This window comes from Grampus griseus (assembly GCF_964374135.1).
Source record: "Grampus griseus genome assembly, chromosome: 10".
Classification (NCBI taxonomy): Eukaryota; Metazoa; Chordata; class Mammalia; order Artiodactyla; family Delphinidae; genus Grampus; species Grampus griseus.
Genome location: NC_139004.1, coordinates 99,605,056 through 99,628,139, shown reverse-complemented (window position 1 = coordinate 99,628,139; position 23,084 = coordinate 99,605,056). Strand labels below are relative to the sequence as shown.

The window sequence follows — 23,084 nt, the reverse complement described above, 5'->3', positions numbered from 1 at the left end:
GCTCACAGGCCCAGCCGCTCCGCGGCACGTGGGATCCTCAGAGTGTACAATTCGATGGTTTTTAGCACATTCACAGTGTTGTGCAACCATCATCACTAACTCCAAGATATTTCCATCACCCCAACAAGAAACCCCTTACCTATTAGCAGTCAAACCCAATGATCCCTCCCTCCCCCAGCCTCTGGCAACCACTCATCTGCTTTCTGTGTCTATAGATTTGCCAGTTCTGGGCATTTCTTACAAATGGAATCATATAATCTGTGGCCTTTTGTGTCTGGCTCCTTTCACTCAGCGTATTTTGAAGGTTCGTACATGTTGCAGTATTACCGACCCAGGTTCTTAGACTCTTGAATCAACAGAAATTGGTAAGAGGCCAGATGAGAAATTCAGGCAAGGCTTTATTGGAACTAGTGCTGCGGCAGGAGGGAGTGAAAACAAATAAGTTCCCTTGCTCGCTTCTTGGGTGGAGGGGGTGAGCAGGTCCCTTAAATGGGGCAAGGGTAGAGGCTGACCCATGGGTCGGGCTGGAGAGGGGGCTTAGGTGGTCTGCCCACCCCCCTCGTGGTGCTGTGTACAGAGGGCCTGCGCAGTACCCTGCTTTTGCTCCCCACACCCCAGAAGCGGCCGTTGGGTTTTGGTCTTTATGTATCATGTTGTTCATAATTGGCCACAACTGCACATATGTGCAGTTATTTTTCATCACTTATATAGTTTCTTACTCGAGGAGACACTTGTCCAGGTGTAAGCACTGCAGCAAAGGGTGCCAGGTCCCAGCCTGTCTCAGCAGCATGTGTCACTACCTCATTCCTTTTTATGACTAAATAATATAACGTCGTTTGGATAGACCACCTTTTGTCTATCCATTCATCAGTCAATGGACATTTCAAATATTATTAATACTCCAGTTCTCAGGTTCTATAATTCCAAACCATAGCACCCTGTCTTTCAGGGACAAAGCATACCAAAAACACTGCCTCTATTTGGCCACGACCCTCTCGGGTTCCCTCTGGAGGAGGGAGCGCCTGTTCTTTGGGTGAGAACACAGCCCTAAACATGTAGAGAACTGCTGAAGACACTACGGCTTACAGGAAAACCTGGGATTTATTACTCCAGATTCAAGGGCCACTGGGCCAACCTAAGAAATCCTGTCTTTTGCGGAGCCGGATGCTCTGCACCATTTCCTCGCGGCTTCCTCCAAGTCCCCTCCCAGGACCCTCGAAGGGAGCGAGACTGTCGGGGTCTCCCGCTCGGGCGGATCCTCTCCCCGCGGGCCTCCGGTCACGTGGCGGCATCCAGCCAATCAGCGCGGGGCGTCCGTAGTCTCGGCAACAGTTGCGTCCAAGTTCTGCAAGTCACGGGTCTCTTGCAAACTTGGTATTACTGTTTTTCTGGTACCCCATACCCCCGCGCAAGCAAACACACACACACACACACACACCACGCACACACGCACGTTCACACACTCTTTTCAGCACCCGCTTCCGGCCCCGCGACCATGGACTATTTTTCTGAAGAGTACGAGGCTGTGTTCCGGTCTCTGCTCCGTAAGTTCACCCTAAGCTCCCGGGAATCAACGCCAGCTCCAGGAAGCCCTCAACCCCCGGGTGGACGGGTGCAAGTGGGGTGAGGACTACGACAGGGACGGATATCTCATTGTGTCGTCCTCTCTCTGGGTGCGGGGTTGCCAGGGAGTCGGGGGCAGGTCGTGCATGTTTCTCAGATTTCCTTGCCCGGGCTGGAGGAGCAGGCCGAGTTGCTTTGGCTTGGAACTAGCGGCCCAATCCATGGGCCCGGGAAAGGTGTCCAGGCCCTCTGGCTGGCCCTACTTCTTCGCTAGACATTAGTGTGTTCAGTATGGGAGAAGAGGCATGGAGAAGACCAACAGTCTTCAAAATTTTGGTGATAGCCTGCTGTCTTTGACAAGCGCTGCAACTTCAGAGGTGAAAGCCAGATAAATGGATACTTACAGAAGAAGGGATGAATACTGGGTCCAGGGGTGACACCTAGGAGTAAGAGGTCTGCTAAGTGCAGAGGATGGGGAGGAATGATTCCAAGGTCCTGGAGAGCTCTTTACACTGGAGCTTCAATTAAGGATACAAGGAGTTATCCAAGCCAAAAGGGGGAGGAAAGGTATTCCAGACCAAGGGAACGGCATGCACAGAGGCCCAGAGACATGAGGTCCTCAGAAAACTGCTGGTAGTTTGAGTGTTGCTGGAGATGAGAGGCAAGAGGGGTCAGAAGGGACAGAGCAGGAGAGATCTTGTGAGCCAGGAGATGGGGAAGCCACTGAGAATGACAGGATTGGATTGGGAGCGTCAGCAAATGCAGAGTCTGACTTGGCAAACTCACAATGTTGGGAATGGGGTGATCTGGGACTGTCCCAAATTCCCAGGCCAAAGACACTGGGAGGTGAGGGAAAGGTGCCAGGCTAGAGGGGGCTGATTGGATGGGGAACTTGGAAAGAGTTCAGTCTTGGTTGAGTTGGAGATCCTTGTAGGCCGTACAAGTTGAGATGCTTTAGGAGCAACTGTATGTAGAAAGTTGGAGCTAATTCCAAGTCATAAATATGGGTATGGGTGTCCTCTGCATATGCAGGGCCACAGAAATGAGAGTGGAGGAGAGTGTTTGGGGGAAAAAAAAAAGAGTGCCCAAGTGTAAGCCTGGAGGCTATCTACATTTTAGGAGTGGGTAGGAAAAGAGAGGCCAAGAACAAGTGGCCAGAGAGGTAGGATGGAACTTAGGGAGAGATTTGTATCAGAAGCCAAGAGAAGAGGAGAGAATTTCAAGGAAGTAGTGAATTGTCTCCAGACACCTGAAGGGCTGTCCCAGAAAACAGGGAACAAATGTATTTTCTGGGGCATCAGTGGGAGAGGACTAGGACCAAGGGTCGTAGAAATTCCAGGGAAACAAATTCTGGGTCAATATAAAGAAGTCTTTTCTAGCAGTTAGAATTAGGCACTCACAATGTTAAGTAGAGAACACCCTGTCACTGGAGGTATACAAACAGGCAAAGTCCGCAGGGGCGTTGTAGAAAGAGTTCCCTGACCTGGGCAGGCAATGGGACTAGTTGGCCGCTGAGAGCTTGCCTCATTAATCCCTGGGGAACATTTTCACACAGGCTCTACCCACAACCACATGGTGACCTCTTTTATTCGAAGAGCCCGCCTCACTTTTCTATCAACGGACAGAGGACCCCAAAGACTACTAGAATGCAAGCTTGGTGGGCCTACAGCCTTCACTCTGGAAGGGAAGGAGCGTAGGGGGAGGTTAGGGAGGATGCAGGAACCGAGTCCCAGCAAGGTAGCTTTGCAGGCCATTGTGAAAGAGCGTCCTTTACTCTAAGAGCAGGAGAAGCCATTTCAGTGAAGCCATTGCAGGGTTTCAGGGGGGAAGGGATGCCTCTGGCTAAAGGCAGATCATGGATTTGGTGTCTAGGGGGGGCACAAGTGGAAGAGGCGAGACCAGTGAGGAGCATGTTTTGAATGCGTTCCCACGGTCTGCAGAGTACAGTTTAAACCCCTGAACCTGGTGCTGCAGATCACTCCAACTGTATTTTCTTCCATTAACCTCCTCCTTCACACACAATGTGCTTCCAATTTGTGAAACAGTTTAGTAACCCTGAAGTCCCTAAACCCCACCCTGATTGATCCCCATGCTGGCCCCTGTATCCCTTGAAACCAAACTCATTCTGAAAGCACACTCAACGTCCCCTACTGCACGATGACTTCCCAGATCCCTCGGTCAGCGTCTTTCCCCTGACTGAAACCACCTTGTAACCCCTCTGGTTACCCCACCTTGTTCTGTGCCAGCACACTGCCTGTTGGGCACCCAGCCAGTACCAAGCACTGGGTAACTTTCAGTAAATGCTGGTTTGATGAATGACTAAATTTTCAGTCGTACCAAACATCTTGTCCTCAAAGAAATGATAAATGGGTTGTTGAGAAGTACTTACTTCTGTCCACATTGATGTATACATACTTTAATTATTTTCTGACTATGAAAGGAATACGTGGGCATTGTAAAGGGACTTAACAAATGTACTCACTGTTCACTTTGTGCCAGGCTGGGTACTGGGGACGCACAGGAAGTAAGACACAGTTCCCGCCATTGGGAAACTCACAGGCTGTTGGGAAAGAAAAGTATCTTCATCCAGAAAAATATGGTAAATGCTATGAGGGGGCTAAACATAGGGGCTATGGGGACCAAGAGGGGGACGAGGGAGAGCCTGGGGTGCTTCAGGCGACCGTAATGCCTGAGCTGAGCCTCAAAGGCTAAGTAGGGAATAATCAAGTGAACAGGGGAGAGACAGAAGCGTGTTTCAAAGACAGGAAAGAGCACGGTTTGTGGGGGGGCAGGAGGAGGGAACTACGGAACCACAGTCAGCTTAGTTTGGGTACAAATACAAGGTGAGGCAGAAGGAATGAGAGAAGGAGCTGGAGAAATTAGAGGGGTTGGCAGGGGTGGGTGGGACAGGTGAGGCTAAGTTAAGGAGATGGAACTTTATTCTAGAGGCAGCTGGGAGCAATAGAAGGGTTTTAAGCAGGAGAGTTTGGGTTTTAGAAGGAAAATGATGGTGACAATATTTTTAATAATAATGCTTTATCCCTTCTGAATTTCAGAACATTCCCACACGTGTTATTCATTTGATCTTCATAATAGCTTCGGGAGGTTGCTACAGGAGAGTTTATATCATTTTAGGCATAAAAGAATTGAGACTCAGCAGGATTAGGTGACAGCCTGGGGTAATATCAAGTAATGGCTAAGAGTTGAGCTCTGGGGCCAAACCAAAGTTCATGTCCCAGCTCTGCTACTAATCAGCTGTGTGACCTTGGGCCTCTCTGGGGTCGGTGTCCTTACCTGTAAAAATGGGTGTAAATCATGATGCCAACCTGTTACGTCTGTCCACTTGCCATTCACTCACTCACCAAATATCTACTGAGCTCCCACTATATGTTGGCACCGTGGAGGTGCTGGGACTCCAGCAGGGAACAAGAGAGATGAGATCTCGGTTCACGGTGTATTGGAAAAACATAAACCAAATAATTGCACCAGGGGTTTCAAATGCAACTGTCTGCCTGAACCAAGCCCTTACTGAATGAAATGAGCTGCGTGTGAGACGATAGGGAATGGTGAGGCCTATGGCAAGCTGCAGAGCGCATGCCCCAGCCTAACGCAGTGCAAACTGGAAAAGTTTAAGCAAACAAGTATGTCAAGCAAAACAGGACCCTAAGCCTCGTTCAGTATGAGGGCTGCCAGTTTGCAACCCTTGATTTACATACTTATGATAAGTGGTCTGAAGGAAAAGTACAGAGATAACAGGAGGATACAACGCAGCCTGAAGCTGGAGAGTGAACATTTGGTCTGACACGTGGAGAATGAGGAGGAGTGAGGAGGCGATGGATGGGGGAGGGAGCATTCCTGGCAGGGGGAGCAGCGTGTGCGGAACCCTTAGGCAGGATGGGGCTTGGATCATTCAGGGAACAGAGAGAACGCCAAGACATCAGGACAGGGTAAGGAAAGACAGGCAAGTGATGAGGCAGGAAAGGTTGGCGGAGGAGGGTTATGGGACTTTATTTTGAGGACTATGAAAAGTCATGGAAGTATTTCAAAATGGGAGGGTAAGTATATAAAAAAATAATAGTAACAGTGCACTTATTATGAACAAACTGGACTGATTCTAAACATCTCCACCACTCAATAAGGTAGGTATCATCATTATCCCCATTTTACAGATGAAAAAATTGAGACCCTGCAAGGATAAGTGATCATGCCCCCAGTAAGCGGCAGGACCGGAACTCAGACCGGAACGTTCTGGCTGCAAAGCCTCTGTGCTTTACGGCACTAGGCTGCCTCAGTTGATCAGACCAGATCAGAATGGCATTTTTGAAAGATCATTCTGATTGCCAAGGGGTACTGGGGGCGGGGGGAGTGGGGTGGAGTAAGATTAGAATCTAAGAAGTTTCATGAGAACGCATATAAATCTCTTAGCATAGTGCCTGCCGTTGGGATTGCCCAGTCACGTTAGATGTAATTATTTTCATCATCATAGCGAGGCAACAATAACGCCAGGCCTGGAACCCAGGTGCCCTGATGCCCAGCCTGGTGCTGAAGCATTTCTCCTTCCTGACTCCTTTGGTCCTCTTCCTGAAAGGAACTCACCTTCTAACCCTCTTCCAGGGTTGCGCCAGTCTGAGTACTTGGTTGACGATGGACGTGCCAGCAAGGAGCTCGTGTTCAACCCTGACGCGGTCATCGCCCACTGCTTCAAGCAGTTCAAGCAGGAGGACTTCCACCTGCCTCAGAGCCGCCGGAGGATCATCTTCTTGCCTCGAAAGGAGGCTCTGATGCCCGTCAATCCCACCCCCCACCCCCAGGCTCCCCCCGAGCCCACCCCCAGCTCCAAAGCCCTGGAAGTTGGGGACATCCAAGAACAGCCAGAGGACCCAAGGGCCTGGCTGACCCAGAGGCTGAGGGTTCGGCAGGACCTGGAGTCATTTGGCAGCATAGAGAGGTGGCTGCGGAACAAGTCCAGACTCACGCCTTCGGAGGCCAAGGTCCTACACGAGAGCCAGAAGGAGCACGAGGCCCAGCTGATGGGCCAGCTGGCCACTCCCAGAGACACCGAGGTGAGCAGCCCCATTTGCCAGATGCAGACACTTCGGGTGTTAGGGGCATGCTGTCATTTCACTCCCTTGAATTAAGCAGGATGGGGATCTTTTACCCCCACCCCCACCCACCATCCCCCTCCCAGTCCCAGGGGAGCAAACAGAAGTCCTAAAAAGGTGTATTTGTTATCTATTGCTGCATAACAAATACCCCCAAGGTGACTTAGAGCAACAGATGTTCATTATGTCACTGCTTCTGAGAATGAGGAAGCTGGGAGGAGCTTAGCTGGATGGCACTGGCTCAAGCTCTCATCTCAAGATGCTGGCCTGGGCCACAGACACCTGAAGGCTTGACTGGGCAGGATGACCCGCTTCCAAGCTGGCTGCTGGCAGGAGGCCTCAGTTCCTGGCCACATGGGCCTCTCCCAGGGCTGCTCGAGTGTCCTAACCACATGGCAGCCGGCTTCCCCCAGAGCAAACGTCCAAGAGAGCAAGGAGGAGGCTGCAATGCCTTTTATAACCTCATCTCAGGAGGTCTCAGTTTCAGAAGTTTCACACCATCACTTCTACCACGGTCTGTTTGTCAGGAGCAAGTCACTAAATACTGCCCACATTCGAGGGGAAGGGGGTTGAGCTCCACCTTAGAAGGGAGGAGGGTTGAAGAATTTGCGACTATATCTTAAAACCACCCTGGGAGGAATCATCCCTGGCATTCATCTGTGGGGCATTTTGAATACTCACTGTTCATTCATTGGTTCATTCATTTGTTGAGGGACTATATGTGCCAGCAGGTGCTCACAGGGCTACTGTGAGGATCACAGCTGGGAGGTTGGAAGAAAATTTTTTATAAATTTGTATATGTATTTATATACATTATACATATAAGTCCCTTTTATAAATATGAAAATAGAAGCTCAGTGAGGCCATACATTGTCCAAACCCATAGGGATGGTAAATGGCAGTCAGTAACCAAAGCCCTCATCTTCCAACTCTTTGCAACACAGACACTGTATGGGACATCTCCTTACAATACAGACACTTGAAATTTCTCCCAGTTCAGGTAAAGCTGGCATAAGAGGTTAGGTAACTTGGGTTTAAACCCAGCTCTGCTCCTTCCTAGCTGTATGATCTGGGCCTTAGTTTCCTCAGCTGTTCAGTGGGGATAACCATTGTGCCTGCTTCCTAGGGCCACTGTGACATCTAAATGGACTCATTTATATATGGTGCCTGAGACAGTGCTGAGCGTATCGTGAGCACTCAATAAATGTTTGCCATTTTTATTATTATTGTAGACTTACTGATGTCATCTGGGTTGGCCCCCAAACTTCAGAGTCAGTCCTTGGTGTAATCACAGTCAAAAGCCAACTTTCATGGGTCCAGCACACGCTTTCCTGCCAGCAGCACACCATCTAGGTATAAGCACAGGTCTTGGGTTAGAAACCCAGCTCCACCGCTTACCTGCTGTGTGAGCCCGGGGAGGTCACTTCACCTCTCAGCCTGTTTCTTCATTTGTAAAAAAAAGGGAAACTAATACCTCATACCGAATTCACAGCATTGTTTTCTTCATTCAGCAAACCATCACTGCCTACCTGCAGAGGGCTGGGGGCTTTGTTGAGTACAAGGATAGGAGGTGGGGTATGTAGCTAAATAAAACATGGTCATGCTCTCAAGATGTTCCCATGCTAGCGGCAGAGGTGGACAGAGCAGATTAAGGACTCTACAGTTTGCCACAGGCCATGAATAGACTCTAATACCCTGAGGGGCTATAAGCTAGGGAACAGCAAGGCCCTTTGTAATCTGTCAAGTGCTGCACCAAAGTAAAGGAACATTATTCCTAAGTACAGTCTCCCTCGGCATCTGTCGGGGGGGACCCCACAGATACCAACATCTGAAGATGCCCAAGTCCCATATATAAAAGGGCAGAGTATTTGTATATAATCCCCAAGCATCCTCCGTATAAGGAGGATAAATCATAGATTACTTAGAATACTTAGTATAACGTAAATGCCATATAAATACAATGTAAATTTTATGTAAATAGTTGACAGCCAACAGCCATGACAAATTCAAGTTTTGCTTTTTGGAACCTTCTGGAATTTTGGGGGGGAATATTTTCTATCTGTGGTTGGTTAAATCCGTGGATGTGGAGCCCGTGGACCCGGAGGGCTAACTGCATTCCCGTTCACCTGGAAATGGAGGAGTAGGATTTGGACAGGAAGAGAAAGAAGGAGAGGTGTTCCAGGCAGGAGGCCCAGAAGGGGCAGAGGCTGGGAGGTGAGGGCAGCGGCAGTAGGAAGCTCCGGGCTGGGGCATGAATGTGCACCGAGAGCCCAGTGCAATTAGAATACTGACTGGTCTGACAGGAGAGATGTGGATAAGAAGAAAGTTTTACTTCTCATATTGTCCAAGCCTCTTGTTTCTCATGGGAAGTTGGAGGCCCAGAGAAGCCAGATCCCCCAGGCGTCCCGTGGCAGGACGCACCTGCCGGAATCCAGCGCTCCTTGCCCTTCCCCTTGCTGTCTGTTCAGGGTGGCTCAGACTCTCTCTCTCCCACTTCTTACTCTGGGGATCTAGCTCCATCGGCCTGTCTCCCCCAAACTCTCCCCTCTACCCCACTCTCTTGCCTTTTTCAGAAGAAAAGCCCGCGACCCCTCCACCGGCAGGTGCCCCCGCTACCACTGCCCAAACCCTCTGCCCTGTCGGCCTTGTACTCTTACCTGTGCAGCCACAAGATCAAGATCCAGGAGATATTTCACAAGGTGGAGCAGGGCAAGAACCAGAGGATCTCCAGGGAGGAGTTCATCACGGCTCTGAAGGCGGTAAGCGCCTCCCCCGCCCCCGAGGCTGGCCTGACTGGGGGATGGAGGGCGCCCATGCACCACCCTCCCCCTGCTGCCCCCTCCCCAGATCCTGCTCCGACCATCAGCCGTATTACTTATAAAGCCGCACTGGTATATGTGGCTTAACCTGAGGCCCCATCAGACCCCTAAAGCCACCCTGCACTGACCTGACCTTGAAAGGCCCTAGCTGAGTGGGAAGTCTGCGGAGTCAGCCCCATAAGCCGCCAGCTGCTTGGGGAATCACCCCAGAACTGAGCACAGAGAGAGCTGGGCCTTCAGTCCTGCCTCTAGAACCTTCTAGAACTTCTGGAACCGTCATTGGCATATGACTCACCCGGGGTCTTGTTAAAATGCAGCCTCTCTCTCAGCTTCCATCTTGTTAAAATGCAGCTTCTTGTTAAAACGCAGTGGAAGCGCGGAGTCCTCACCACTGGACCGCCAGGGAAGTCCCCCCAAGATGCTGCATTCTAACAAGCTCCCAGCGATGCCTGTGGTACAGGTCCACGGACCACACTTTCACAGGTTCTTCAAAAATTCAAATTAGTTGTAAATAAATAAAAATCCAGTTCCTCAGTCACAGCAGCTACAGTTGGAGTGCTCAATAGTCACATGTGGTGAGTGGTTCCTCCACTGGATCCCTCAGACATAGAACATTCCCGTTATCCCTTCCATCGGTCTAGCAGAGGTTTGCTAACCATGGCCCAGGAGTCAAATCCAGCCAGTCTCTTGTTTTTGTAAATAAAGGTTTTTTTCCTGTAAATAAAGTTTTATTGGAACACAGCTACACCCATTATTCTACATATCGACATGGCTGCTTTCATGCTAGGAGGGCAGAGTTGAGTAGTGGTGACAGAGATCACGTGGCTCCCAGAGCCTAAAAATATTTACTATCTGGCCCTTTCCAGAAAAAGTTTGCCGACTCCTGGTCTGGGTGAATTAAGCTTTTATATATTTTGAATACAAGATACCTTTTAAAAAAACTTTAGGAAGGGGAATGCTACATCTTTTATGGTCTTAAATTATCACCAGTTTTCCCACTATCATTTTATGACATGTAATTATCGAAACAACATTTCAAAGCATTTAAAACAACAAAAAATGAAGAGTTGTTAATCAATGTAACCAAAAAGATAAAACATTAAGTCCTTTAGCACCAGGTAAGTTCTGATCTTCTTTAAGTAAAGCTCAGTGAATAATATCTACAGTCTAAAGAAGCTGATGAAGTTGTATTTCCTTTAAAACTTTTCTTCTTGAATATTCGATATTGCTGGCAAGCATTTTACTTCTCTGAAGTTGCTCACCATCCTTAAAGGAGTAATGTGTATCAGATTTCCGATTCTTTTTTACTTCAGTTCAGGGAGGCTTATGTGTCCCTCATGGACAGGGATGACAGACGTGAAATCCTTCTTCCAGCCCAGCACAGGAAGGCTGTCATTGAGATTGGAATGGGGTGGGGAGGGAGGCCAGAGGAAGAAGTAACAGACTCTGCAAAGATGACGATATGTCTGGACTGGGTTTTGAAGGAGGGATAGGAGTTTTTCAGGCAGGAATTGGGAAATGTCTGAGTAAAGGCAGAGGGTGAGAACGTGTAGGGTGTGTTCAGGGCCCCGGGAAGGGCTCTGAGCTCCTGGGCAGAGACCTTGGGTGTGAGCTGGGGGTGGCTGAGGATGAAACTAGACGGGGAGGTGAGGCCAGGCTGGCTGTCCTGGCAGGACGTTTGGAGTCTGCCCGCCCGCCTTGGGGCTTCTCTTCTCTCCTCAGGTTGGAGTCCCTCTGAAAAGCCAGGAGGTGGAGGACATCGTGATGTATCTCAGCTCTCTGGGAAAGCACAACAGCATCACCGTGGATAACCTGGCCAGCACCTGCGAGCAGTGGTCTTCGGCTCAGCAGAAAAGCACCCTGGCAACTGCAACAGAGTGTACATATCCACCTCCACCCCCGTGTCTCCACTTCCGCATCCTGGGAGCCAGTGTGATGGAGGCAGCCTTGGCTCACTTGAGTGTGTTCTCCACCTCTGGCTTACTATAGGTGGGCCAAGCCTCCCTCTGGTATTTCCAGGCCCAGAGATCAACCGCAGGGTAGATATTCTCTTGAGTGCCCAGCTCCCGGGTCCATTCAAAGATGAATGAGGCCCAACCCTATCCTTAAAGGAGGATTCTCAAAGGGTGGTTTTAGCCCATCAAAGCCCACCTGATAGGCTGAGACTGACCCAAACGGCAAGCCTTTCCACTTGTATGTGGGTCCAAGGCCTTCCCACTATTAATCTACATATTATTGATAAAAAGTTAACTAGAATTCAGAAACTAGAATTAGTACATGTTTAGAGTTTACTGGAAAACCTACTTTGGTATTCTACTATCAGGGATATTAGCCGGGCTGCTGTGAACAGTTGTATAGGTTGTGCACAGCTCAAGTTCCATTTGCCAAGCTGTGTGCTTGTGAAGCCACATCCATCCAGAGGAAGCACAGAGGCAAGTTATAAATGAACCAGCCGTAGCTCTGCCTATGAATTTACAACACAGGGTACATCATGTTTTTTGTTTGTTTGTTTGTTTATTGTTAGTGCCACTATTGTAAAAAAAATTTTTTTGAACTATAGATAAAATTAAAGCCCTCCCTTGACTACTACCCACCATTCCAGAGTCCTCCTCAAATATAAACACCTCTCTCTTCTTCTAAATGAAACAGATCTTGCTTTGTCCCCACCCTCAGGTTGGCAGGAATTTAATTTCAGACACGTTTGTGAGGGTGGACGTGGGGGGACCTCCTCGCCCTCCCTGAGGTCATGTAAAAGCCCGGGAGGGCAGCAGAGGGGTTTCCTTACAGAGGTGAAGATTTGGGCGGGGTCTCTGGAGTTCAAGGTTACACGGAGCTGGGTGCTCAGCGTCCTCACGGGTAGTTTTAGAGACGCCTCCCGTAGCGCATCCCCTCCTCAGTCCCACAGGGGAGCGAGATTTCTGACCTCTGGTCTCAACAAGCCTCCAGGCCGAGACACTGTCACCCCAGGCACAGTCTCCGTCCCTCTCAGAACCCCAGGGAACCTGAGTGCCCCCACTGTAATGAGATCCTGTACCCTTTGTGTCTGGTGCATCCTTGAGGTCTCCTGGAGTTGGGTGGGCTTTCCCACCCATGCTCTTTTTGCCTTGTCATTATGCATTACCAAAGCTTATCATTATCCGCGTAGTTGGCTGCAAGTTATTTGCTGAATGATCAGAGTGCCCCAGACACAAACGTGCTGGTACACGTTTGCAGCAAAGGTATTTGGGACCTATTATTCCCTAAGAGCCAAGAGCAGGTATCTGCTTGGCCAGTGCTATCTCAGTGTCCTCACTGAGTTCCTTTTCCCTGGAGAGCAGCAGTGGGTAAGGTAAGCGGACTTGGGTATCGCTTGCTTTGCTTAAAGGGGCAGTAGCATCAAGAGTCTGGACGCCTGGCTTACAAGGGAGAAGGCGGTGGCTTTGGGGCACCCCCTGTGGGCTGCAGAGCTTTACCCTCATTTACCCACAGCATTAGGTCATTTTCTCCTTCCAGTCCCGGGAGGTCAGAGCTACTATTCATGCTTTGCAAGGAGGAAGCTGAAGCTTGGAGAGGCTGAACACCTGTCCACAGTCTCAAAACTAAAAGGTGGCAGGGCCAGGATTTCATTTCTTCCTGGGACAGTGGAGGCCTGGAAACAGGATGCTAGAGGATGAGAATGGCAACAGGAGGGCTTGTGGCCACGGTGCAGGTGACGGAGGAGGTGGCCACACTGGAAACAGAAGAGGGGACACCTTCAAGGTGCACCTCAGATGGCACTGACCGGACACGTGGGCACCTGCTTGGTGACACTGGTTAACTGCTTGATGGATTCCAGGGCTGGGCACCCTCTCAGTTCCTCCTTCCTCTGTCTCTTCCCTCTGCTCCTAGACTATAGATCTGCCAAGGACAGTGGTTCCCCACAGAGTCCATCCAAGAAGCAGCAGGAGAATTTAGCCCCAGAGCCTCTCAAGATGGACCTGCTGACCGTGCCCGTGGTCGACACCGACATGGAGGCCCAGCCTATGACCCTGGAGGAGATGGACGATGTGGGCAAGCGGTACCGCGAGAAGAAGCGGCAGAGCAAGGTGCCCCCGCCAACAGGGGAGGGATGGGGCTTGGAGACTGGGCAGGCCTGGGTTCAAATCCACTGCCCCTGCATCACCTTCTGGCCGGGGGAGCTCTTAGTAGGGGGCTTCCTTACCTCCCTGTTGCCTCTTCTGTATGTAAGAATGGCACTTACCTCACAAGGTTTCTGTGAAGATAAAACGAGATGATGCTTCTGAAAGTATCCCCTTCGTCCAACTCTTTAATTATGACTTCACATCCTGAGCCCAGGGCTCCATCTTCATCACAGCTGGAATCCAGGAACCTGGCCTGGGGCCTGGCGCTGAGTAGACACTCCAGAAACAATGTGACGAGTGAAGGAAGGGAATAACTGATTACCTGAGTTAATTCATCCAATAAATATTTATCGAGAGCCTGTGATGTGTCAGGCACCGTTCTAGGTGCTGCCTAGAACAAAACAGCCCCAGGCCCCAGGAAGCTGAGAGTCTAGTCAGGGAGGCAGACAGTACTAATATAATACTATCTATCAATAAATATTTTCTACTATATACTTTTTTTGTTTCTTTTTGGTTGCTTGGGGTCTTCCTTGCTGCGCGTGGGTTTTCTCTAGTTGCGGCGAGCGGGGGCTACTCTTCGTTGCGGTGTGTGGGCTTCTCATTGCGGTGGCTTCTCTTGTTGCGGAGCACGGGCTCTAGGTGCACGGGCTTCAGTAGTTGTGGTGCACGCGGCATGTGGGATCTTTCCGGACCAGGGCTCGAACCCACATCCCCTGAATTGGCAGGTGGATTCTTAACCACTGAGCCACCAGGGAAGTCCCTCTACTATATACTTTTTATAGTATAAATATGTATGTATATATATACATATATAAAATAAAATGTCAGGTATTGGTAAGTGTTATATTGACTAAGATCTGATTAAGTTGCATGATGAGAAAACCCAGAATGTTAGAGCAAGGATCAGCAAACTTTCCCTGTAAAGGCCCAGATAATAAACATTTTAGGCTTTGCAGACCATGTGGTCTCTGTCACAACAACTCGGCTCTGCCATTGTAGCATGGAAGCAGCCATAGACAACAGCTAAACAGATGAGTATGGCTGTGTGCCAATAAAACTTTATTTATAAAAGCAAGTGATAGGCCAGATTTGACCTATAAGCTATACTCTGCTGATTCTGATTTTATTGTATTTATTTATTTTTGAACAAAAACAAGGAAAATTTTGTTAATAGTTGACTACATCAGAGCAGTGATTCAAGTAGACGTCAGAAACTACTTTGGTTTAATTAGAACAAGAGATTTCTATTTTAAAATGCATTCTCGGGGGACTTCCCTGGTGGTCCAGTAGTGAATCCACCTTCCAATGCAGGGGATGTGGGTTTGATCCCTGGTCAGGGAACTAAGATCCCACATGCCACGGGGCAACTAAGCCCGCACGCCACAACTACTGAGCTCACGCGCCTCAGCTAGACAGCCTGCGTGCCGCAAACTACAGAGCCCACGTGCCCTGGAGCCCATGTGCCACAACTAGATAGAGAAAACCCACATGCCGCAACTAGAGAGAAGCCCGCGCACTGCAACGAAAGATCCCGCATGCCCCAGTGAAGATTCCACGTGCCGCAACTAAGACCTGATGCAGCCAAAAAAATAAGAAAAAAAAAACCTTAAAAAAATTAAATAAATAAAAAATTCATTCTCGGACTTCCCTGGCGGCCCAGTGGTTAAGACTCCACGCTCCCAATGCAGGGGGCACGGGTTCGATCCCTGGTTGGGGAACTAAGATCCCACATGCCTCATGGCACGGCCAAAAAAAAAATGCATTCTCATACTCACAATAGCTATTTAATCATTTCTTCATAATACATACTAAGGTAAGCAATGACCTCCATTAACAGCTGATTCTGATTTTAGAAGCTTTAAAAAGATAGACTTTTTCTTTCCTTACAAAGAAATAAGGCCAAAAGTGGCTGTACGCTCCCCAGGCCTCTTCTATACCTTCAATACCTTGCTCTGTCAATACCTATATCTTCAATACCTTGCTCTGTCATCCTTAACACGTGGCTTCCACTTCAAAGTCACATGTGGCTGCACCTAATTTAAATTCCCACACAGCCAGACAGTCGAATGTAATGTTTCAACAGGACACCTCTAGGGCCTAGTGTATGTATGATACAGTTGTGTGTGCGCTTCCGTGTAAGGGGCTGTGCACACAGAACCGCACACGCTGACCATTCAGATGCTCTTCCGGGGATCACCTGGACCACGTGTGATTTTTCCTCCCAAGCCAGACTTCAGAACCTGCATTCTTTGCTGTTGCCCCTCACGGGGGCCTGGGGGGGGGAGGTATATGAGGCTCTACATCTGCCTTGGGCCAGGAGGTGAGGAGGGGTGAGTGCCAGCCTCTGCTCTCTCCACAGCTCACCATCCCCTCCATCCAGTACACGGAGCACAGCGGGAACAAGCACTTTGATGAGCACTGCCTCCCGTCCACCATCCACGGGGAGATGGAGGCGCTGATCAACAGGTCGCGCACCAGCACCTTTCTGGTCTACCTGCAGTGCTGGAAGCTCTGCAAATCCTACAGCCTCCCGCTGACCGAGGACGTCCTCATGAGAGGTAAGGGCCTCGGGGCTGGTCCTCCGGAAGGTGCCAAGGGGGCCCACAGCCAGGGCGAGGATGGCGTCCACCTGAGGTCTGTCCTTCTCCAGCTGACACACATCAAAGCACGCCGCTGCGGCCTGTGGTGGGGACATTGCGGGGCCGGGCGGTGGGGGTGGGAGATGTTGGTGGTGGAGGGAGGAACAGCCCCGCCTGGTTCGCTCTTAGATGGGATTTTACAGCCCTGCAGGGCTGCAGGCTTCACAGGCCTGGAGGTCTGGGTTCCCCAGTCTAGAGCAGGAAGCGCCAGGCCAGGAGTTCCAGGTGAGGGAGCCAGAGGTTGGGCACAAAGAAAGGATCCCGATTTCAGAGAGGGAGTCTGGCTGGAAGTGGTAACTGCTGTGATGCACTGGGTGCTCCAAACCACTTGTCTAGGCCAGGCCTGTTTCCTGGTGCTTCTACCACACGGAGGGAAGAAGGCACCGGGAGACAGGTTCTGCTGAGGCCCTTTGCTCTCTGCTCAGACCACAGGCCTCCACCCTGAGATTTCCTACTGGTTCTGCCCTCTGCGTGGGGGAAGGATTGTGTTTTCACACACGCAAGCAGAGCTGAACCCTCCACATCTCTGGGTGTGTGCTTCTGAGACATGGGACAGGGGAGTGTCCCCATAAGCCCCTGCTGACCATGTAGCAATGCCGGCATCCCACATTTATGAGTTTATTTATTTAACGGGCAGGTCACTGTCTGTGCTTTAAAAACACGGAGTGAGCTGCACTTGAGGGCAGAGGTTTTCCCATAGGAACTCTGCAGGAAGGAGCTGTGGCCATACTGGGCATGTGGCTTTCTCAAAAAAGGGGGCCCCCAGAGAGTAGTGTGACTTACCTGAGAACAAGAGTTAACAGTCACAATTGATTGTTTCCATCTTTTCCCCCAGATGGAGGGAAACACGTGCTAAATGTACAGGGCCCTGGGTCTTATATTAGTTTGCTAGAACTGCCATAACAGAATACCACAGACCGGGGGCTTAAACAGCAGAAATGTATTTTCTCACAGTTCTGGAGGCTAGAAGTCCAAGATCAAGGTGCCAGCAGGGTTGGTTTCCTCTGAGGTCTCTCTCCTTAGCCTGCCGATGGCCACCCTCTGGCTGTCTCTTCACATGGTGTTTTCCGTGTACACATGAACCCCTGCTGTCTCTCTGTGTGTCCAGATTTCCTCTTCTAAGGATACCAGTCAGATTGGATTCAGACCCATCCTAACGGCCTCATTTTAGCTTAATCACCTCTTGAAAGGCCCTATTTCCAAATACAAATTCTGAGATTCTGGGAGTTAGGGCTTCAGTATATGAATTTGGGAGGACACAAGTCAGCCCATAACAGGTCTATACAAGGGGAAGTGGCGAAGGGCCTTCAGGAACACAGGCCAACCAGCCTAAACGGTCATTGTCTGCTGCACACGCTGCCCACCCCTTGGTTGGGCGGCCACTTGCTGCCCGCCTGGGTGGGGAGGGCAGAGACAGTAGGAGACCCCACTGCTCTGGACACCAACTTTTCACCACATCATCGTTCCTTCCTCCTCCCCTGGGGAGCCTTGTCTACCTGGATCATTTACATTCCCTGGTCTTGGCTAGCGGTGGAGCTGCAGCTGTGTCTTCTAAAATACCAGCATGCTTGCCAGGTACCCGAAGGCTCCTGTGGGCTAGGTCTTTTCCCCGGACGTGCCCCTTGGTCTGTCCCCACCAGAGGCTTGAGCCTCTACTGATTCTCTCCACCACTGGCTTTTGCTGGCTTCTGGGTCCGCACACAGGTGAGCTTCACCTGTCTGCAGGATCCCACCACCCATGGGCACATGGGAGCATCTGTGGGTGGGCTTCCTTTTGCTTCTGATTGGTCTAGATGGAAGAGACACTGGTCCATCTCTGACCACTGCCCTGGCCACTATCTGTTGGCTGTCCTTATGACAGAGGCATGATCTGCTGTGGCCCAAGAAGCACAAACACAGGGATTTCCAGGTCTGTGTTCAAGGCTAGAGCTTGTGTTCAAGGTCTCAAGCTTATGGGCCGGAACTCCAGAACATCGAGGCATTTCCTGTCCCCACTGAATATAGCTTTATTATTTTTCTCCCCCTGATTTTATAGATAATCCATGCTCACTTATATTTTTTGAAAACATAAAAATAAAAATCCCCCCAGCGTGAGTTGACCAGCAATAATATTTTAGTGACTGTCCTTTCACAAGGACAGTCTTTCTTTACTATTTACACAAAATTATTTATGTAAATCATTTTTAAAGTCGTGTGTGTGTGTGTGTGTGTGTGTATATATATATATATATATATATTTTTTTTTTTTTTTTTTTGCCGTACGCAGGCCTCTCACTGTTGTGGCCTCTCCCGTTGCGGAGCACAGGCTCTGGACGCGCAGTCTCAGCGGCCATGGCTCACGAGCCCAGCTGCTGCACGGCACGTGGGATCTTCCCAGACTGGGGCACGAACCCGTGTCCCCTGCATCGGCAGGCAGACTCTCAACCACTGAGACACCAAGGAAGCCCCTATATATATATATATATTTTTTTTTAATGTAGTTTTCAAAAATCATTTAAACCTTTAAAAAATGTTGACATGGCACGTCTCCTCCTTCCCTCCCTTCCCTTCTCAGCTCCGCAATCCCTGCCCTCCCCGCCCCAATAACCAGCATTAATAACCTGGAGAATAACCCTCCATCACTGTGTCCAGAACATGAGATGTTTGTGTGTCACCATCTTAGGACAAGCCCTGCTCAGCAGCTGCAGGAGGGCGGAGCCCCAGCCCAGTGCTTCTTACGTTCTTTACGAGGAGAAAACTGCCAGCGACTGGGTCTAAGTTAATCTAGTGAAGTCTTGGGTGAGCCCTCCCGTCCTCCTCCTGGACTTCTGACCAGGACGCCCCTGCAGAGTGGGGTGTAGGGCAGCGCTCCGTCCTAACTACCCCCAGGCCTCGGGGCCACTGCTGCCCTAGCTGTGAACAGGCACCCTCACCTGTGGTCCTGTGAGCGGTACCGCGCCAGCCGCGCCTCCCGACAGCGTGCTGCGGTGATGCACACACCACCGTAGGGGAGGCTGGGAGAGGGCCTGGGGGACGCTCTGCGCTACTGTTTGCAACGTGCTGTGAATCTACAGTGATTTAACAATAAAAATTTTTTTAATGTATATAAGAAAAATCTTTTCAAGCAAAAATGTGAATTTGTTAAAACAAATAGACAAACCCCCCGCTCTGCCCCAAAGGCTCGGTATGGGGAGGGGTCTTGGGCTGACAGGCCGTATTTCTCTTGCTGCTCACAGCCCTGCTGTACCCGGGGGACAAGATCATTTTCCAGAAGGACCAGGTGCGTCCAATCCGGCAACCGGGAGGCTACTACTCGGACCTGAAGATCTTCAGTCCGAACCAGGCCCTGCTCCGATCCCAGGGCGTTTCCAAACCTGTGGCTCAGAAGCCTGACAAGCTGAGTGTCGGCCCCCTCCTCCCCTGCCTGTGCTCCTGTCCCACTGCTGCCCCTTTGCTGGGGGGCTGGGGGTCACGTTGTGCCAGTGTCTGTGTCCTAACCTGGCATGTCCAACCCAACTGATCACCATGGACTGGCCACGTGTCCCCAGGCACGTGTCTCTGCAGCCGCCTTGCCTCGTTCCCACACAGCCACCCTCCTGACCACATCCTATGTGACCCCAAGCTCTCTGGAAAAGGTTAAAAAGAGGGACTTCTTAGAGAAATGGGGGAGGACCCTTCACAAATTATGGGCTGGGTGTCAGGGCCCCTGCAAAGGACAGTGATGGCAGCCCCTTCTCTGTCCTGCCTTCTCTGGCAAAAGGTGGGCTTGCAGCCCCCCAGGAGGAGAACAGAACTCTGCACTGGGGCCTCCCCCTGACCCTCAGATCCCAAGTCCTCTCTAAGAAAATGTCCTCCTTTGTCAGGAGGTTGACCCGAGGGCAGGCTATGAACGAGCATCAGTGGTGACTGCAGACTGGAGAACGGCAGCATCCCTGCAGAGTGCGGGAGGAGGGGGCAGCTGACCAGATACCATGAGGGGGGGAGGGGCCCAAGACGGAACCACACCGTAGGTCACTGCCAGCTGCCTGCTAGGGTAGTCTGGCCAGAACAGCGGGGGTGGGATGTAGCAGAGCCGAGTGGAAATCCAACAGGCCAGCGGTTAAATGGACAAGCTACCTTACTCACCGAGCCTCAGTATGTTCATCTGTAAAATGGGCACAACAGCTATACCACACACAGTGAGGACCAATGAGAAATGCAAGTAAGCTTCTTAGCAGTTAGCACTCGAGCACTGATCGTTGTTGTTGTTTTAGCCTGCCCCGTCATGGCGTTCTCCAGTGCAGGAGTGGGCTAGGTCTGCAGGTGGGGCTGTCCACAGCCCTGGTTGGGAAGAGCTGAGCATGAGCAGGGCAGGTGGTGGCCTAGAGAGTCCTTTCTGATCCCCTAGTGACTGCCTTCCAGCCCCTGAGTGGCTGCCACCAGTTCCTGAGCCATGAACCTAGGGAACCTGAGAAAGTGACTTTTGTCCTGCTTAGGTGGGCCACAGTTATAAAGGATAGATGTCCCCCGGGGCAGGGGTGGACTGGTTTCATTGGCTTCTTTGAATGCATTGTGAAAGATGCTGGAGCCAGACGCAGGCTTGCTGGGAAAGTGTGCTGCGGTGATTAGTGATGTCTGCCAGGCCTGAGGTTTGGGGCCTTAGCTTTCACCGCCCTTGTCCTCAAGGCTGGATTCAGCTCTGGAAGGCAAGTGGGAGTCAGGGGCCCCAAAAGGACTCAGATTACCGAGCATGTCTCATAACCATCTGGGAGGTCTCTGTGCTGGGAAATGAGAAACCCGAGGCTCCACAAGGGGAGTGACTTGCCCCAAGTCACCCAGCCAGCCAGGCCTTGAGCCCAGGGCTGTCATCCTGTCTGCCTGACCAATAGGGGCCCAGAGGTCTAGACACCCCAGCGCACTGTGTGTTCCACTGGAGCATGGGGCACAGAGTCAGGGCCCCACCCAGGCAGAAGAAGTTCTCCTTTCAGAGCTCTGGTCTGGGCTCAGAAGTGGACCCCCTGTCACACTGACCTACTCCCCAAAGCCCCACTGACCTGGATTTCCTGTCTCCTGAAAAGGTACCTCTCTCTCTCTTCTCCACTAGGAACATGCTGAAGAAAGTCAAGAAAGTCAGCTTTAAGAAGTTTGAGGAATTCACCAGGTCCGTAGTGATCATCTAACTCTGGGAGGGGGGCGGGTAGGAGGAAGGTGCCCAGGACTCGCATGTTGCAGGGTACACGGCAGCACTGCACCTGGGACTCAGTGCCCAGGAGCTGAGGGGCATAAAATGACACTTAGGAGTGCTAGGCAGACACTGCTCTCCAGATGTTAGCTCACGTAAATCCTCTCAACAACCCTATGAAGTTACTCTTAGCATTCCCATTTTGCAAAAGAGGAAACTGAGGTACAGGAAGTTTGACTATCTTGCTCAAAGTCACATCTCTATTAAGTGGTGGAGCAGGGATTCGGACCCAGCTGTGCTGGCTCCAGAGGCTGCATTTCGAACAGCACATTAAAATGCCTCTGCAGAGCAGACAGTGTGCACTTAAGAGTTTGGGTTTAGAGGCAGCAGACTGGCACTCAAGCCTGTGCCCTGCCACTTGCTGGCTTGTGTGGTCTTGGAGAAATAACTCAGCCTCCTTAGGCCTCCGGGTCCTCGCTGGTGAGGCAGATGGGACAATAGAGCCCACCGCACAGCACTGTCGGGAGGGCTGAGTACTAGAGTGCTTAGCACGGTGCTGCACCTCCACTCTGCTCACAGCGGGTGGGCTCCGCTGGGAAGCAGCCCCAGCCGCCACCTGTCTCCATGACAACCGTCCCAGTGTCTTCTCCTTCTCCAGGAAGCTGAAGGCGAAGAGGCCCAGTGGTCCGCAGCTAACCCATCCCAATTTCTTCTGGCCGGGTCACCTCCTGGACAAGCTGAAGCTCTACCTGCCCACTGTGACCGTGGACCGGAGCCTGGCGCTCTTCAGTTGTGTCCAACACCGGTCCCAGGCCTACTCAGCCACCTACCATCCCGACCACTGGTGGCCCATTAAAGACATGAACTACATGACCTATGCCTATTACGATGCCCCCAAGATCTACCACATCAACTGGACTGGCCCAAGTGTCACCAAACCTAGCCATCCTGGGCTGGGGGCCAGTATAGCTAGCAGCCCAGAGCCGTAGACACAGGGACGGTATCAAAGAACCAAACAGAAGTCGTTTCAGTGGGAAGGCCCGGGCCAGCTCTCTCCAAACTCAAAGTGTGCAGTGTGTCAGAGAGTGGATGTGTCCAGGGAAAGATGTGGGTTTTGAGCATTTCCCTCTCCTGACCTCTGTCCTTTTGAAATAAACCACGTTGGAGTTTTTCTCATGTCACCTGTGATACAGCTGATGTGATTTCCTGCTCAGGAGCTGTGGCCAGAGGGATGTTGGCAAGCTGGGGTCCTGAGCCTGGGAAAAAAACACACATTGCCTGGGGTTTTGATGGGGATGCCTGCATGGCACCTCCAGCCTCTCATCCTGGATCTCAGGGCCCACCAGGAAGCAGCAGGCAATGTGGGTACCCCTGTGCCCTTCTCTTGAAATAAGTGTCCCTCATCCCCCAAAGAATGAGCCATTTGGGTCACTACTTCCAAAACTCTTGGGCCTTTCACAAGTGCAAGCACACTGGTTCGTGAGCCCTTCCCCTGATTCGCCCACCTGACCCCCACATCAAGACATTTTCCTTCACAACACACACCCTGTGGGCTGCTGTTAGCACAGTGCCTCTGTGCTCAGCATCCCAGTTGACTTCCACAGCCCACAGGGCAAGCAGGATTCGTGAGGCGTGGCGCAGTCTCGTGAGGTGTGGTGCAGTCTCAACCCTACGGCGTGCCAGCTGTGTGATCTTGGACAAGACATTCCCTTCACATTTCA

General features: G+C 51.0%; 1 protein-coding gene across 1 annotated transcript; it reads left to right on the top strand.

Moving 5' to 3' along the window:
- Positions 1-1,495: 1,495 nt before the first annotated feature.
- Positions 1,496-22,514, top strand: EFCAB12 (EF-hand calcium binding domain 12; the record flags this gene model as incomplete). The annotated part of the gene is made up of 9 exons (XM_082662868.1): positions 1,496-1,544; positions 6,178-6,626; positions 9,239-9,424; positions 11,207-11,363; positions 13,352-13,548; positions 15,944-16,142; positions 19,439-19,628; positions 21,286-21,342; positions 22,022-22,514. The coding sequence occupies 9 exons, from the start codon at positions 1,496-1,498 to the stop codon at positions 22,350-22,352; spliced, it is 1,815 nt and encodes a 604-aa protein (XP_082518994.1). The 3' UTR covers positions 22,353-22,514.
- Positions 22,515-23,084: the final 570 nt, after the last annotated feature.